General features: G+C 40.7%; 2 protein-coding genes across 2 annotated transcripts; both read left to right on the forward strand.

Moving 5' to 3' along the window:
• The first annotated feature begins 8,184 nt into the window (after positions 1-8,184).
• On the forward strand, positions 8,185-11,875 carry LOC119741314 (UDP-D-xylose:L-fucose alpha-1,3-D-xylosyltransferase MGP4-like). The gene is made up of 3 exons (XM_038217063.1): positions 8,185-8,232; positions 8,951-9,038; positions 10,562-11,875. Exons 1-3 carry the CDS (start codon positions 8,185-8,187, stop codon positions 11,545-11,547), a joined length of 1,122 nt encoding a protein of 373 aa, XP_038072991.1. The 3' UTR covers positions 11,548-11,875.
• A 2,104-nt stretch (positions 11,876-13,979) lies between these two features.
• LOC119741315 (UDP-D-xylose:L-fucose alpha-1,3-D-xylosyltransferase MGP4-like) lies at positions 13,980-16,041 on the forward strand. Its single transcript, XM_038217065.1, has 2 exons — positions 13,980-14,049; positions 14,371-16,041. Exons 1-2 carry the CDS (start codon positions 13,980-13,982, stop codon positions 15,357-15,359), a joined length of 1,059 nt encoding a protein of 352 aa, XP_038072993.1. The 3' UTR covers positions 15,360-16,041.
• Positions 16,042-18,106: the final 2,065 nt, after the last annotated feature.

An 18,106-nucleotide genomic window follows, 5' to 3' on the forward strand; every position in this document is an offset into this window, starting at 1 on the left:
AACCAAACTTGGTGACAATAAACTTTGGGTAGGGGGACTTCAAATGACTTAATACAGTTGAGGTCAAAGGTCATCTAGGTTTCAAATGTGGTCATTGTTGTTTTGGTGTGGTCAACTGAAAAGTTTGCTTACCAACTATGTATAAATACTGCCAGCATGCCGGGGGGGATCACGCAAGTTTAAACTGCAGTATTTGTTTTTAAAAATACTAGTAAAATGGGGCAAAATAATGAAATTTGACTTAAAGTTCCTAAATTTATTCTCAAATTGCCTGAAAAATGGTGGAAGGGGCATGCAGCCAGACCCCCTATATCAGGGGCACGCATTCACCTATATCCCCGCCCCCATCTCCATGCATTTTCAGAAAGCTACATCCGCCATTGAATAATTGTCCATGTACACTGTATTATTGCCCAAACCCGCCTTAACATTGCAGACTATGACTTAATGATATTGTTGTGCCCATTCTTGAAAATCACGCATTCTCGAGAATGGGCATGCACATTCTCGAGAATGGGCGCGCATTCTTAAGAATGAGCGCCCATTCTTAAGAACGAGCACGCGTTCTTAAGAATGAGCGCTCATTCTTAAGATTGGGTGGGAATATCACGTGCACAATTTATGAATTTTGCCCAATCTTAACAAACATTGCACGACATAATTATGTTAAATGAATTGTATAGCGGTTAAAAGGGAAACAATTCATATAAAGAGGAAAGAAAATGTGCTATGCTTCTGTACTCGTATAACTACGATAATTTGAATCAAATTAAACCTGTTATTATTGCTTTTTTCTGCCCACTATGGGAAGTTTTGTAATAACGGAGGACTGGGAACTAGTCTGGGAAGTGCTTTGTTTAGGCTAGACAAGTTACAAGTCCCTGCATGTATCATATGCGTGCCACGAAAAAAAAACGATGTCCAGAAGCTGCCAAAATTGCTCTTTTAACTAGATAGAATCCAGCTCTGCGACGTTATGGTGGGATGTGAACAATAAATTGGTGGCAATTTAAATGGGAAATAGCATTAGCACTATGGGATGTCACAGTATTCATTCTCATTCTTCACATTCTTCATTCTTACGTCCCCCCCCCCCCCCCCCCGCTTTTATTATCCCAAAAATCTGAATTCTTTGCACTAGTATTATTATGTCTCTTATATTTTCCCGGTCCCCCCCCCCCCCATATCAATACGCCTTTACTTATCATATCCACTCTACTTTTCAGCGCCTTGCGTTGCAACAGTATAATTATTGAGAATCAGTGAACGAGGATTCAGCTAGACTTGCCAAGCGCAGCCGGTGCTCGGCATCGACAAGACCGTTATCTTGTCGCGCATTCTCAAGAATGTGCGCTCAATCTGGAAGAGTTATTTTTTGCCAAGATTGAGCAAGGATCCAGTTGCACATTCTCAAGAATGTGCATGCCCATTCTCGAGAATGCGTGATTTTCAAGAATGGGCACAACACAATCACGCTTTTATTACATTTCTGCTTTAGTATGGAAGGAATACAATCTCCCTAGTCACCGCGTTGCACCCGTACTTCTATAAAACTTTTTTTTTATAAAGTGTGACATCATTCTGTCGCATAATTATTTCCATTGTGAAAATGGAAAGGCTACCAATATTACCATAATCATTTTTTATGGATAGAGGATACATGCATTGGGCAGTATTTCTTTGACTTAGTGATTTGATATTATAAAAATGTATATTTTTTGACTTTGATAAAGTGTTTAGATTGCAGATGAAATTGTACGTTCTATTGTGCCATTTAGATCCAGAAAGTTTTCATTTAGGAGAAGTAAGTAGATTAGTATGAGTAAAAGGATTTTCTTGCATCTGGATAGGGACGTACATGTATTTGTATTTAAACGTCTTGTAAATCACATCTGAAAAACAAAAACCTGGTTTGGACATATTCTACAGGGTGGAGCAAAAAGAAGGAAACCCTCTTTTTGACAGCAATTTTTACTTACTTGTTGAGCATACATGGATGGTATTAAAAATATTGATCTGTAAACATAAGTGACGAAAAAAATGATTGCAAATGCATATTTTGTCTGTGAGATTTGGTAGTTGAAACATTTCATGTGCCAAACCTGTTGTCCACGGACGGCTTTATTCCATCCGCTTGACTGAGCTCCGGAGCTCGATTTGAAAAAAAAACACTACAATAGAACCAGCCTCAACCACTGCCATTGTTCAAAATAATTAAACTAGAATCGTCTTAAAGTATGTTAAAAACAAAAATTCTAAACAGGAATTTTATTTAAAAAGTATAATTTTGATTTTGTTTTATTTTATTTTTTTGGAAACAAAACAAGAATTTGTTGAGTGAAGAGTGTACAATTCATGTCAATTAAATTAGATATCTTTCTATACATTCTATTGTTGGTGGAGTGATAACATAGTGGACGGTGACTTCGCTCCCAACAGCCAAAGGGCTGTCCAGATTTTTATATGGAGATTAGTGGTCCAAGTATAGAATGCCATTGGATTACTGCACAGTGTTTGATTGTTGGATTCGGGAAGTTTCCTACAAAAAAAACGTAGGGGGTTCGGATATAAGTATACTGTATTCTGTTGTTCGGTTTACTCATTACTTTCCATTGATTTCAAGTATGCTGTTCTTATTCGAAATGTTGTCTGTAAACAATTTTATTCATTAAGCTCTTTGCAGTGTAAAATTTATTGTATTGAATTCAAAGTTTTGAATTGTAAGACAAACAAATTTTATTTTCTGAAGTGGTATTGATTTATTTTTTGATCTCTGAAAAAAGCGTTTGTAGCTAAAATAGTTTCAATCTGTGGCCTGATCGAATTTGTTGCAGGTTGTCCACAGCGCTCTCTTTCAGCGTATAGACCTTATGCGATAGCAAGCATCTGAGAGGGCAATGCGTTTGTTTTGCTTGGATATGCATAGGCGTAGCCAGCGGGGGGTAAGGTGGGTATTTACCCCCCTCCCCCAATATTTTGTAAAGACTGCCTTTTACATTCAAATGCCCTTTTTTAACCGCGCTCCCCCCCCCCTCCCCCCAATATTTGTAAAGAATGCTCTTCTTGTGTTAAAAAGTGCCTTTTTTTCGGAACAAATGCCCTTTTTTAAAGTCATGGCCTTTTTTTGTGCCAGCGGCCGTTAGGGGTGCCTTTGTTTGAATTTGGTGCATGTATTGCCCTGAAAACACCATATATTGTCCGTTAGTGTGCATAATCGTCTGTTTTGAACAGCGCCCCCATCGATAGATGGTAACACCACCCACCCCCGCTTTTTTATTTTATGGAGGCCAAGTTAGTGTACGGAGAAAAAAAACGTGTCTGCAGTAGCGAAAATGTAACCCCCCCCCCCCCCCCCATCAAAATAACCTTGCTACGCCCCTGATATGCATGGGCGAACCTTTGGCACATTCACTGTTAAATAACAAAAGATGCCCTCTAAGATGGCCGCTACGCAAAGGGCGTATTCGAAATCCCGTTCTCGTGTTGAATGAACACGAGAATGGGGTTCCGAATGACGGGAACCAATACGCCAACACGCGAACAAGCTTCGCGAACAAGATTCTCGCTCCCCACTTAAGTTATTGGGGAGTAGATGAAGAACGTTATGAACAAAGATGGCGGACTAAGGTCCCTACCCTATACCGCAACTTGCGTTCACTTTTTGTGCATAAAATTGAAAGCAATATTCAGTGCTGGAGCAGTAATGATGACAAATAAAATTGCACGTGGTCATAGAATGGGCTTATCTTTGCCAATTATTTTAGCTGTTCCGGGTTTGAATTATTTTCGTAAGATCATTCATTCGGCGTTTTAATATGGCGGCTGCCATCCTCAAATGTTCGCCCAGCTGCATTCCACACGCACTCGGGTGTAGAAATCGGCAACGCGAGAACATTAACACTTCGCCGGTCACTCGAGAACGGGGTTTAATTCGAAGTGTGTCCAATTTAACTTCATTTAAATCTTCACTCAGTAGCCATCTCTAAGGTGATCTTAGGAAGCATAGACCTGTTGCATTTGACGTCTCAACTGAGGGCATGTCTTTGTTCCCCTGAAACACATAAGTATACACTTGAGTATTCATTGACACTGAGTTTGAATATCAAAACATCCGTCAGTGAGGGCGCACCGCGCAAGGAGTCTATAGCTCCAGGGTTACTGTTCATATTTCAATATTCGGGTATATTGTGTCTACGACTAGATTTTTTTTGTAGTTGATGATCACCTGGATAGCCGTAGACGTAAAGTCTGTTACAGACAAAGCTTTACAGCTGCTGTCATTCATATCTGGTTTACATGTGTGTGTTGATTCAGCACACAGTGACCTTCATCATTTGGTTCATCTTTGACAAAAACAATTCAGAAAACCTCTACACTGTAAAGCGTGTGTTTAAAGTGACATCACAGTTAGTTCATCTGAACATGTTCAGCGCTTTTGGTTCAAACGAAATTCATAGTAACGGCGCCCTCAGTCGTCAGAAAAAAAGTATTGATGTTAATTCGCCCGTACCCCCCGCCCTGCAAACAGGACGCTGGGATACTCTGATGAGCTTCACAGAATCTTGTGAAGGAAGTGGCCTATGACCTATGTATAAAGCATCTGCTGCAGCTGTTCAAGACCGCAGTTAGACAATGTGCGCAAATGCTATCCGAAAACTTCCAATCATAGAATTGCGCGCATTCCATACCGGATGTGATTTCTGTTTCATTGCGGAACATGTGGACAACATTTTGAGCGTCGCATAATGCAATCCGACCGTTCGTGATTCGAAACGGAGCCTGAGCGAGTGACGGGAATGGTAAATTTATATCACAGATACGTTTTACAGAATTTCCTACATTATTACGCTTTCCAACGAGAAAAAAACATCTCTAAAATGGAATAGAAGAGTAATGAATCAGTCTTAACGGCCGTTTCAAACCTTGCAGAGTCATGACCTTGATGACGCGCAGGTCACTGGTCGCGCAAAATCCAACCAATCAGAGCTTGAATTCATCAGAGTATCCCAGCGTCCTGTTTGCAGGGCGGGGGGTACGAGCGAATGATGTTAATAGCAAAAAAATCACTTAAAATCCATTTTAAACGTAACAGGTATTGCCCCAACCTCGTCCCCAGTGCTTACTTTATTTCCAACGTTGTTTCCAATAGTAAACCCTGGATAGGAAACTTCCTTCCTGCATCCTGATTCGGTTCGATACCGCAATTGGCTAGAAATGGATTTATATCGTGTACTTGGTGTTGTTATTCACAACGTGCAGTACGTGTTTTCGCGATCATTCGTCCACGCCTTCTCGAAAATATTCATTTCCTTTCCAGTTTGTTAATATTAATATGAAATGTGATACTGCCTGTTGTCTCGTTAAGATCGCAACAGTTTAATTAAAATAAAATCATGTTTTCGAAACTCACGCCATGCTCGCGCTGCGACGAATTGATTCTGTTTTTACCCCAGACACCGCATACAAAAACAAACGCAAATGTAACGCACAGGCAGGCACCAGACTACTCCTAATTTGCATACGTGTTCAAAAATCTTGCACATGCAAATGATCCAATACCAGGGTGAGAGAGCAGGTAGTGGTGGGTGCGTACTGCTCGACACCCTGGGGACGAGGTTGGTATTGCCCTATTTCAATATTGTTCAGACTTTTACTTTTATAACAATCGTTCAGTGTGACGTGATAATATCAATGGAAGCAGAATGAATGCAGTTTGTATATTTGGCATCAATGTAACAAACATTAAACGTATATTCGGTCTCTGGTCAGACCAAAGTTCCGGAATTGACGCGGGGACGCGGCTCTTTTTTTTGGCTTTTTTTTTTTTTCTTCAAAGCTTTGATTGTACAGACAAGGTGGGGTACTATTTTGCTATTTGGTGTCCTCATGTACATTGGTGTCCTCCATAATTTGCCTTGGTGCTCTCGATCATTTGCCTTGGTGCAATTTCCCATTCCTTGGTGCTCTTTGGTAAAAAAAAATTGAGGAGGTGCGGCAATAGAGGGCGCTGTTGGAGCTACCGCGGAACATTTTGGGAAAAAAAAAGAAGATTGACGCGCATGATTAAAATCGACGCGCGCTGACCAGAGACCGACTTATTTTTTTTTTGGCCTAATCTTACTTTTTTAACTGGAGACTACCCAAGGACCAAAGTGGCTCGTACAAAAAATAAAAATCGTACATATCCTAAACGTGTAAAGGAAAAATCATTAGAAAATGGGCAATTTTTCAGCGTTATGAAAGGAAGAGTTATGTTCGTGACAGAGCCAGTTAACCACGATATCTAATTAATGATTCAGAGAAATGATCCAAAACTCCTCGTCTGTAATCTCCTTGACCAGTACTAGAGGATGGATGTGTAAGATTTGAAAAAAAAAACAATATATTTTTATGTTTATTCACTGGGCTCTGAAGCGCTGGAATTGCCCAAATCTACATTGTATGTCCAAATGGAACCTGTTATTCAAGTGCTCTGGTGCTGAATCTGTGCTGTGTCTTCGTTTTGGAACAGGCTTGCCAACTGCCTTTAAAACTAAAGGCTGTCAAATGTATCCATATGAAGGATGCTATACAAATGATGAATGTTTATGAGTGCAATGGTAAGAATAATTTCATGAGGTGACAGGTGGAATGTTTCAGCCGAGTGGAATGAAACATTCAGTCTGTTACTGAATGAAATTATTCCTTCCATTGCACGAATGGGAAACATACATTTGTGAAGACAAACGCGTGAATAAATCATATGATTGGTAATTAGTGTGACGTGCAATGGAACTTTTATTTTTGCGGTGCGGCCGGGCTTTGGGTTGGGACCACTGATCTCCATGTAATAATTCATTGACACGTGATCAATGACGACCCACCAATCAGATGACGGGATTTATTCAAGCATTGTATAAAGTAGGATTATTCGTAAAAGAACATGGCCATTTGACGGCAGGCAGGGTGCTGGTACAGAGGGCACACAACCAATGGGAACAAGATCAGCGGGCTTTTTATAAGACAGTTTAACTTTAATTTTTCGGTCCCATCCCTTGGAGATTGAAGCCCACATTCAATAAAATGAATATGTTTTGGGTAAAACCACTCGTTAAATTTTTCTTGGGGACTGTATTCATTGTTGCTTGTTCATAATAATTTGCACATGACGTATTGATAAACTTGTTTTAAAATAGTTTGGAATTGTGTTTATTTGTACAAACAACGAAATGAGGACGTTGTGTAAAGTATAATTGTTGAATAAAGATTTATGCCATGTACCGACCTTGACATAATAATACATGATAGACAGTTTGTGTTTCATCAGATGATTTTTTTTTGTTGGGGGGGGTGCTTTTAGTTCCAGGAGTATTTGATAAAATGGCCCAGTCAGAAGTTTGCATTTCATGGCCGAGACCCTGACATGTTCTGTTTCTTTGTAGAATGTGAGGCTGGATGGCTGGTTATGACGAATGCAAATGCGGTTATTTGAAGTACCGGTAATGTAAAAAAAAAAATGGTAACAAGGACATTGGGAAACAATATGTTATAACCTTTAATCTTGTCATTTGTTTCTTTGCCTTCGGTTTTGTAATTTAGATCGACGGCAAATACTGGCATCCGCGGCTTTTGACGGCCAATATAACTAAAGGCTGGGTGGTGTGTACATGTAATAGATTTAATGCTTAAAGTAGTCTATATCCTGTTCAGATTGAAATTTCTACCTATAGGTCAAAGGTTATAATTACGTGTCAGTTTTTCCGCAAACTACGTGTAAAATCAACTTTAAAAATCATCACTAAAATAACACGTGGCGTTACTGTTCTGTTTGTTAAGGTAAATACAATACTCTACTTGGCCACCTGTTGTCAAAGCGGGTATAGGCTTTCTACGAGTATTTATTGCCATAATATTTGTTTGACGTCACAAATATGCCTATTTTGCTCATCCACTGTCAGCGATACTTTGTGTAGTGGTATTCAGTACACCACTGAATTTTCCGTACGCATGTTTCCGTGCTCCCACATTTTTTTCGAGTAATACGTTATTTTTTACACAATCAAATTAACTTAGTTTTTTTTCTTGACGTTTGGAGCAACATCGTTTCCCTTCATCAGAAGTCTTTGCTGTCTGGCCGTTAGGTGACGCGACCGCGCGAGCCACTTTTTAAAAAAAAGTAAATTAATTTTGAAAGTTATTCTAACAATGAACGTTTTCATCCACGTCGGAACTGACCCATGTTGCAGCTGCATGGTAAATTATTTACTTATCTTGATCGAGAATTCCACTTTCTATACGGTTGCTTCACAGTGGTGAACCGTTGGCATGGTGATATACTACACCGATTCAAAAAGGTTCCATTTGTTCAAAATTATATCAACAGAAAATCGAAAGTATACACACATGCTTGCATTATATATAGTGGCTTGCAAGACCTCTGAAATTAATATACATGTGTTCCAGATAGAGCCCGTTGTGGAGTTACCAATGCATTTTGCTGCAAAGCTAGACACTCATGCTGGTAACAACTCAATGCACTTGAAAGCTCACGACGAGAGAACCACGCAAGAAAAAACACTGGTACATGTACTAAGAGCTAAGTAACGCCCAGTGAGTAAGTCAATTCCAATTCAACCTTTTTTTGTGATGGGAATATTCATAAGGCATTTCGCCAAAAAATTCTCCGCAGCATGAAATCTGGAATTATAAATATTTTAATGTGATAAAGAGTACATGTGGAGTGTGGACACAGTTGGAACGACGTAAAAGCACTTTAAAAGAAACAAAGTACTTTCTCTGGCTTTTGTTTTTAGTCTAACTTGTTCATATATACCAGCGTTTCCGTTTGAACTAAATTGCAAGTATAACGAGAAAATCTCTCGTTTCCAGTGTTTACAAATGTGATAAATGCAGACCTTATTGAAATCGAATGAACTGACGATATTTTGTGTCATTTGTTTCGTTGCTGAAGGTCATCCTACCTGAGGAGATGGCGCTAACTACACTGTTTAAATTCCTGATCTTATCGCTGTTATCGTCGTTCATCATTTCCATCATCAGTAAGTTCGATCTACTGTTTCCCTTCCAGATAATACGGCTCAAATTATGATATTTCGGCTCTTTTCTTTTCAAAATCTAGTCATTTTCATTTTCTGTTAGTACTGGACAGAACACTGTACTTAGTTTGATAGTAAAGCTTTTAAAGTCGATATTGTTTATAATCAAACTCTCATTGATAAAATTGGCGATAGACGTCTCCTTATAAAAGTGCAACACGTTTTCGTTGGGAATCGAATTCAAAGTTTACTCAAATTGATATATCATCAAGCATACAAGGTGTCCCCCCAAAAATAACACTTAAAGGGAAAATACAACATTTGCAAACATCAAAAAATAAAACTACCAAATCATTTTGCAATACCTTGCTGGGCTGTTAGTCAATGACAGTGTAAAGCATCCTGTAAAATCATGGCACCTGGTATACTGTCATTTTCAAGAAAAGTGGTATTTTTGTATCAATTTCCAACGCTGATCGGCCGATCAGCGTTGGAAAAAACTGGCTTTTTTTCAAATACTGGCCCCAATTGACCATCGCACTTGTTTGCAATCGATTACACACCTATGAACGGGTACAAGCCAGCTAGACTGGTTCCCTGACCTTACAATTCCCCAATGTATGTAAACTGCTCTGTTTCTTCTTAAATGGAGTCAGGGAACCAGATTACAGGAAAATGATTGTTTTTCTTGGTTTTTATAGCATTTTTGAACCCAAAACCTCAAAAAAGTCAGTGTAACTATATTAGCTATATATTTCCAACCCCCCAATTCCATCCATTTCTGAAAATTACAGCAAAAGCAAATGATGTATATTCCCTTTAAAGCCCCGTCTTTTTTTACAGCTTTTAAAAATACATCGCAAAAATCGATGCATATTTAGAGAGTATAATTTCATTAGCTTTTCAACACCGAAAGAAAATCTTTCCACAATCGGGTAATTATTTATTGAGTTATTGCGAATTAAAAACAAGTACCGCTTTTTTATTTGGAATGTCGAACACGGCCAAAACTCGCATCATTGAAAAAGGCTACCAAGTACACGGCAGAGGCAGAGCAGCACAGTAAACATCTAAGAAGTTAACGAAACAGTCCTTTCCAGGACTAGGCCTACCATTTCAACATTTCTTCCAAAAGGAGAAATGATAAATGTTGCAAAAAAAATGAAAAATAACAAAGAACCAAATAAAGAACGATTAAAAATTTACGAAAGCAAAAACTACCCTCACCCTAAATCCATTACGTCCCTCATAAAATAATGGAGACCGGGGACAAAGTAAAAAATCAGCCCTTTTTTTAATTGGTGATAATTCAATAATATTTACCCGATTGGAAAGATTTTTCGTTGTTGAATAGCTAATGAACTATTTCTCTCCAAACTGGTATCCATATGTGCGATGTATTTCTTTTAAGGTGTAAAAAAAGATGGGGCTTGGAGAAAGTGGTTTTTGGGACACCCTATGTAATGATTAAGTATGTTGGAAGTCAACATTATCATTGACATTAAACGCGATTTTTTTCCGTGCAGATTATTACCAGACGGTCACAGTCCTCGACCCGTCTATCAATTTATCAGGTGGTGGCGCCGACGAGTGGGACGAAAATGACCTGCGGAAGTCGCCATCGGGCGAAGCGATCGGTGGTCGCATCACGGAGACCCGCGGTCGATTATCTGACTGTACCCCGGCCGACATCCGTGCTCGGAGACCCGGTGTCATGATACTCGCCACGACCAACACCGCCTTCCTGGACATGACCCTGAACATGTTGGAGAGCATCCGACGGATCAGGCTGTGCGTGAACACCACCATCATCGCCGAGGACCGGAGGGTGTACGAGTACCTGCACCAATTGCTCCAAGACGACCCAGGAATACACGTGCGCATGACCAACTCTGGAGAAACGGGAGGGACGGAACTCACCATTCACAATCGCCACGGGTACTATGGACTCTGCAACAAACGCCAGGCCTACATCCTTACCCTGCTGGAACAGGGCTTGGAGGTACTGTTTACTGACACCGACACTTATTGGTTCGGAGATCCCCTTCCTTACTTCCACGGGGAGTTTGACATGTACATGGTCGACTTGGACGCTCAGGAAACCAACCGTCCGCCCAACAGCCCACCGAGGGTGAATTTCTGTGCCGGTTTCGTCCATTTTAAGCCGACGAAGGCGACGCTCCAGTTCGTCAAAGCGTGGATTCGGCAAATGGCCGCCAATCGAGACGCCAATCGAGACGGGGGGCATACTATACCCGATCAAGTGTTCATGAATAATCTAATTCGTGACGGCAAACCTGTTCAAGTCAAGGTTAAGTCCCTAGACAGCAATCTCTTCCCGTGGGGAGCCGGGTTTTACGCATCGCTGGCCCAAAACAAGAACCACTCGGCAGTAGTGATGCACGCTGCAGCTATCCACGGACACAAGGCCAAAGTGGACAGATTCCGGGAAGCAGGGATGTGGCTGGTCAATGACACGAGTGAGGGTTTGATTGACAAATGGGTGGTTTAAGGTGTTATTTTGTTGGCATGTGGGGTGGGGTGTCTAGCCTATAACTAGTGTATCCAGTCAAAATGTTCCAATCTCAATTGCTAAATGTCGACTTTTGCTATTTTAAGGCAATGTTCTCCACTGTAGAAATGTCCTTTTTTCCCTCACTTAATTTTGTAGAGGTTAGAACAGTTGTATGCATATATTTTTTAAGTACGGGGCCTTTATAACTGTGTTCGTTTTTGCACACTTTGAGTTGAACTTATTTCTCTTCGTTTTTTATTAGCAAACATGTGGCAGTCTGCATTTGATCGCTTGGTTTGGGGCTCAACGTCCCCCATGATGAATTACGAGAATGATGATGATGATGATGATGATGATGATGATGGGGATGATGTTGATATCATCATCATCATCATCCCCATCATACCAGTAGACCACTCCATTTGAGTGTTTTGATAAAACAAATATTTTGAAAAATTGGGAGGTTGCAGGTTGCAGACGCTGATGACTTCAACCATTTTGGCTATCATATTTTGACCCTAAAATCCAGTCACTTGCCCTCTGGTGTCAGTTATTGATGTTTTATTTAAAAGAATTAGATGTTGGATTTTTTTTTCATCATTTACGTCCAATTATGAATATAGACTTTATGTCACTGCAAAACAACGGAAAAACGCGAAATGGGCTATGTTTTACTTCTACCTGGCCCAAAGGGGCATTCTTTTACTCCCCTCCTCCCTGGGGGCTGGATGTTACAGTGGAAGCCCAATATCTGTTATGATTTATATAGGACGAACAAATTTCCAGTGGGGAAGTGATGAGTTTTCTATGGCACGTGATCAATGACCCACCAATCAGATGACGGGGATTATTCAGGCGTTGTATAATGTCCTCTTTTGACTAAGCAGGCTTTTAGGGAACAGGAGTAAGCGAACTATGTTCCTTTTTCGATAGCCTTTGGCCTTGAGAGGCTTTTAGCCTTGTTTGTAATGGCCGACTTACAGTTTTAAAACATACCATAAACCTCCGTGTATCATTTGCTTGTATTTCTCATTTGGTATGGAAATAAACGTCGGAACTGACCCATGTTGCAGCTGCGTGGTTAATTATTTAACTATCTTGATCGAAAATACCACTTTCTATACGGTTGCTTCACAGTGGTAAACCGTTGGCATGGTAATATGCTACACCGATTCAAAACGGTTCCCTTTATTCAAATATAAATCAACAGAAATTGAAAGTATACACAGGTGCTTGCACCACAGTTGATTGCAACGCCTCTGAAATAAATAAAGTCGATGTTCCAGATACAATCATCTGTGGAGTCACCAATACATTCTGCTGCGAAGCTACTCGACTCATGTATCTCATTCTGGTAACAACTCGTGCACTTGGAAGCCAATGACGAGAGAACTACGGAAGAGAAGCACTGGTAGTAATAGCTTAGCAACTCTCAGCGAGTAAGTTTCTTCAAATAAAACCCTTTTTCTGATAGGAAAATCATCTGGCATTTTTGCTATAAAAAAATCCACCGCCGCAAATTTTGACGTTCTACTAGGCAAGACCCTCAAAGGTGTTACATATTGTGTTATTGACTGCAAGTATAGGCCTACTATATATCTACATACTGGATACTTCGATATTAAAGTAATATTTTACCAAATATCGCCAAAATATCATATAGAATCCCTATGAGCACATTTTGAACAAAGTAAAAGCACTTCGCTGAAAAAAAGAGTAATTTCATTGGGTTTTTTTAGTACTAACTTGTCCAGTATTCCAGCTTCACTGTTTCATCTAAAATACAACCGAGACTAAAAAATGTTTCGTTTTCAGTGTTTAAATTTGTTATACAGTGTAAGTAAAAAAAAAACGAGACCCAAGTGTCGGGACCATATTTTGTGTGTGAAGTTCTGCATGTAGCACTTTCAAAATGTAGGATATGGAAGCCCAATCAATGAGTTTTATTTCAGTACAAGAATCATTCAAATCACTCATGTACTTTTCAAGGTACGGAATTTTGCACACAAACACCGTTTTAAAGTTCTGTCTACGGATCACAAAAAAAGATGAGTGTTCTTTCGGCTAAACGCAAACAGTTCACACACATCCCTATGAGAATTGGGGTTTTTTTGCTGAAAGAACTCTTACTTTTTTGTGATCCGTGGACAGAACTTCATAACGTTGTTTGTGTTTAAAATTCCGTAACATGAAAAGTCCATGAGTGATTTGAATAATTCTTATACTAAAAGAAAGCTTATGAATTGGGCTTTCATATCCTAGATTTTAAAAGTGCTACATGCCGAACTTTACTAACAAAAATGGTCCCGACATTTGAGTTTCGGGTTTTTTTTACTCACCTTGTATAAATGCAGAGAAGGAAAATTGAACGCACTGACGATATTTTGTGTCATTTTGTTTCGTTGCTGAAGGTCATCCTACCTGAGGAGATGGCGCTAACTACACTGTTTAAATTCCTGAGCTTATTGCTGTTATCGTCGTTCATCATTTCCATCAGCAGTAAGTTCTTACTCTACTATTTTCCCTTTCAGATAATGCAGTTCAAATAAGGATACATGCATGTCCTCTTTCTTGAACAGTCTGTTAATATTGCCTATAAGTATGGACAGAACACTTAAAGTAGATATTTTTAAGAGACATAACCAAAGGTCCCGTGATGGAATTGGCGATAGAAATCTCCTAATTAAAGCGTGGCACTTTGTCGTTGAGTATCGAAGTCAAAAATTACTCAAATTCATAATCATACTTCAAACAAACATGATTAAGAAGGTTGGACGTCCAAACTATTATCGACATTAAACGCGATTTTTGCCCTTGCAGATTATTACCAGACGGTCACTGTCCTCGAACCGTCTATCAATTTATCAGGTGGTGGCGCCGACGAGTGGGACGAAAATGACCTGCGGAAGTCGCCATCGGGCGAAGCGATCGGTGGTCGCATCACGGAGACCCGCGGTCGACTATCTGACTGTACCCCGGCCGACATCCGTGCTCGGAGACCCGGTGTCATGATACTCGCCACGACCAATACCGCCTTCCTGGACATGACCCTGAACATGTTGGAGAGCATCCGACGGATCAGGCTGTGCGTGAACACCACCATCATCGCCGAGGACCGGAGGGTGTACGAGTACCTGCACCAATTGCTCCAAGACGACCCAGGAATACATGTGCGCATGACCAACTCTGGAGAAACGGGAGGGACGGAACTCACCATTCACACTCGCCACGGGTACTATGGACTCTTCAACAAACGCCAGGCCTACATCCTTGCCCTGCTGGAACAGGCCTTGGAGGTACTGTTTACTGACACCGACACTTATTGGTTCGGAGATCCCCTTCCTTATTTCCACGGCGAGTTTGACATGTACATGGTCGACTTGGACGCTCAGGACACCAACTGTCCGCCCATGCACAGCCCGCCAAGGGTGAATTTCTGTGCCGGTTTCGTTCATTTTAAGCCGACGAAGGTGACGCTCCAGTTCGTCAAAGCGTGGATTCGGCAAATGGCCGCCAAGCGAGACGCCAATCGAGAAGGGGGGCATACCATGCCCGATCAAGTGTTCATGAATAATCTGATTCGTGACGGCAAACCTGTTCAAGTCAAGGTTAAGTCCCTAGACAGCAATCTCTTCCCGTGGGGAACCGGGTTTTACGCATCGCTAGCCCACAACAAGAACCACTCGGCAGTGGTGATGCACGCTGCAGGTATCCGCGGACATAAGGCCAAAGTAGACAGATTCCGGGAAGCAGGGATGTGGCTGGTCAATGACACGAGTGAGGGTTTGATTGACAAATGGGTGGTTTAAGGTGTTATTTTGTTGGCATGTGGGGTGTCTAGCCTATTACTAGTGTATCCAGTCAAAATGTTCCAATCTCAATTGCTAAATGTCGACTTTTGCTATTTTAAGGCAATGTTGTCAACTGCAAAAATGTACTTTATTTTCCCTCACTATTTTGTAGAATTTAGAACGGTTGTATTCATATTTTTTAAGTAAGGGGGTCTTTATACCTGTGTTCGTTTTTGCACACTTTGAGTTGAACTTATTTCTCTTCGTTTTTTTTATTACCAAGCATGCATACGGCAGTCTGCATCTGATCGGTTGGTTTGGGGCTCAACGTCCCCCATAATTGATTACGAGAATGATGATGATGAATGAAGATATCAACATACCAGTACACCACTCCATTTTGGGTATTTTGATAAAATAAATATTTTGAAAAATTGGGAGGTTGCAAGTTGCAGACGCTGATGACTTCATTCATTTTGGTTATCATATTTTGACCCTACAACCCATTCACTCGCCCTCTGGTGTCAGTTATTGATGTTGTATTAAAAGAATTTCATCATTTGCGTCCAATTATGAATGTACACTGTATGTCACTGCAAAACAACGGAAAACGCGAAATGGGGTTTTTTTTTACTTCTACCTGGCCCAAAGGGCATTCTTTCACTCCCGGCCTCCTCCTCGAAGGAAAAAAATGACATTAATGGACGTACATCAGCAGCGTATCCAGCTTTTGATGTCGGGGGGGCAACCGCACCTCCGCGCCGAAATGTACACGTTTTTTTCTCCGGACACTTGGCCTCCGTAAAATCACAAATGGGGGCGCTCTTCAAAACTGACCATTATTATGCATACTACATAGTATATGGACATTTTCACGGCTCATTGTAACGGTGATTTAAAGGGTTTTCTTTTGTGGGAATGCTGTCAGAAGAACTCTATAAACATTTCTGTTAATCGTTGCTGACAAAAAAATTGGCAAATTGCCCCCCCCCCCACCCCGCTGGATACGCCACTGACGTACATGGAGCCTAAGTCCCCCCTAGTTCGCGGCGTTGAGGGCCTACTTCCCCTCTTTTCCCTTCTAGGAATGTGGAGGAATACTAACAGCTTTTCAACATAAATTGATTGCCCAGTTAAAAAAGGATCCAGGTGCCCCCTCCCCTGCAAATTGGACATAGTAAACAAGACTAGATGAATGTTTTTGAGTGCAATGGTAAGAATAATGTCATGAGGTTCTACGAGGCGAAGCCGAGTGGAATCAACATTCCATCCGTCACCGAATGAAATTATTCTTTCCATTTGTATTACTATGAACAGTGACAGTGTAACTTCAATTCAAGAGGCGTAGCCAGGGTTCTCAAAATAGGGTGGGGGGGGGCTGGATGTCACAGTGGGAAGCCCAATATCTGTTAAACCCGTCAACCATGGTCTTTTATATATATGACAAACACATTTCCAGTAGGGGAGTGATGAGTTTTTAATGGCACGTGATCAACGACCCACCAATCAGATGACGGGGATTATTCAGGCGTTGTATAAGGCCAAAAAAAAAAGTCTCCGGTTTCTGGTATGCGCGCGCGTCGCCGTAGCCATGCGCGTCGGCAAAATGAAAAAGGTTTTTTTTCAATGAAAGATGATGTCTCAAAACCGCCAAACTCACTGGTTTGACTGGAATCCTGCTGCTGCAAAATTTTAACGTGTTTTTAGATTGGGTTATGGTCGAGAATAAGCTTTATGTGGCCTCTCTGGACTCCCATATATTTGCAGTAAGTTTAGTCGGGCACCATTTGCAGTCATCAGCCGATATTTGAAGCAAAAAAATCAGGTAAAAAAAAAAAAGAAGCCGCGTCGCCACACCACTTTTTGGGCAAGCTCCATACCAGAAACCGGAGACTTTTTTTGGCCTAATGTCCTCTGTTGACTAAAGCGTGCTTTTAGGGAACAGAAGTAAGCGAACTGGGTGCCTTTTAACCTTGTTTGTAATGACTTACAGTTAAAATAATACCCCAAACCTCCGTGTATCATCTGCTTATTTCTCGTTTGGTATGGAAATAAATGTGAGTTTGAATCGAATTGAATTTAATTCATTAAGTTCATGTCCTTCTTTAAACATCATCGCGTTCAATTTACAGATCGACATTTTCGTACATAATATAATAAAATATGGGGACACGTTTATTTATCGAAAGTACACTAAGTTGTCATTAATAATGTTGTTGTGTCGCATTAAACATTAGTTCAGACTCGTTTTCTGATCAACTGATGTAAATATTGTAAATATTGAAATGAATTTAACAACCACAATGGGGAAATAAATGAATAAAGTTAGTTTGCATTCTGGTCTATATTTTGATGAATTTGATCTCAGCTGGATCTTCTTGAGGGACGAGCCCGCCATCTCCCAGGTCACTTAGCTTCGTAACTTTCAGCGTACATGACACAAGTCATGGCTTCAGAGTGGTACTTCTTGATCCAAGACAATGACGCTTTCTATTGTGGAGTCTTCAAACACACATAGTTCTGTCAAGAGAGCATCGGCACGCAGTTCCAGAATGTCGTAGGTTTAAATCCCGTTTTAAATCACACGATTTCTCAGTTTTGTCACCTGAGCATATTAGTTTTTCTGCTTGATTGCCGACGGTTCCGTCGTGACACAAGCAAATCGCAGGTCGACCTGCGGCTAAATGTTAACCTAAAAAATGGAGCATTCCTAAGTTGAAGTGCATGGACATGGCTATCTTCTAAATTCCTGACCCTTTACGTCG

The sequence above is a fragment of the Patiria miniata genome, unplaced genomic scaffold (genome assembly GCF_015706575.1).
Source record: "Patiria miniata isolate m_02_andy unplaced genomic scaffold, ASM1570657v1 HiC_scaffold_5, whole genome shotgun sequence".
Lineage (NCBI taxonomy): Eukaryota > Metazoa > Echinodermata > Asteroidea > Valvatida > Asterinidae > Patiria > Patiria miniata.

What these genes read in the sequence shown, in the direction of transcription:
- LOC119741314 (XM_038217063.1), top strand. Translation starts at nt 8,185, where the DNA reads ATGAACGTTTTCATCCACGTCGGAACTGACCCATGTTGCAGCTGCATG. An exon ending in ACCCATGTTGCAGCTGCATG is followed by an intron (nt 8,233 to 8,950) that starts GTAAATTATTTA and finishes TCGTTGCTGAAG; the next exon opens with GTCATCCTACCTGAGGAGAT. An exon ending in GTTCATCATTTCCATCATCA is followed by an intron (nt 9,039 to 10,561) that starts GTAAGTTCGATC and finishes TTTTCCGTGCAG; the next exon opens with ATTATTACCAGACGGTCACA.
- LOC119741315 (XM_038217065.1), top strand. Translation starts at nt 13,980, where the DNA reads ATGGCGCTAACTACACTGTTTAAATTCCTGAGCTTATTGCTGTTATCG. An exon ending in GTTCATCATTTCCATCAGCA is followed by an intron (nt 14,050 to 14,370) that starts GTAAGTTCTTAC and finishes TTGCCCTTGCAG; the next exon opens with ATTATTACCAGACGGTCACT.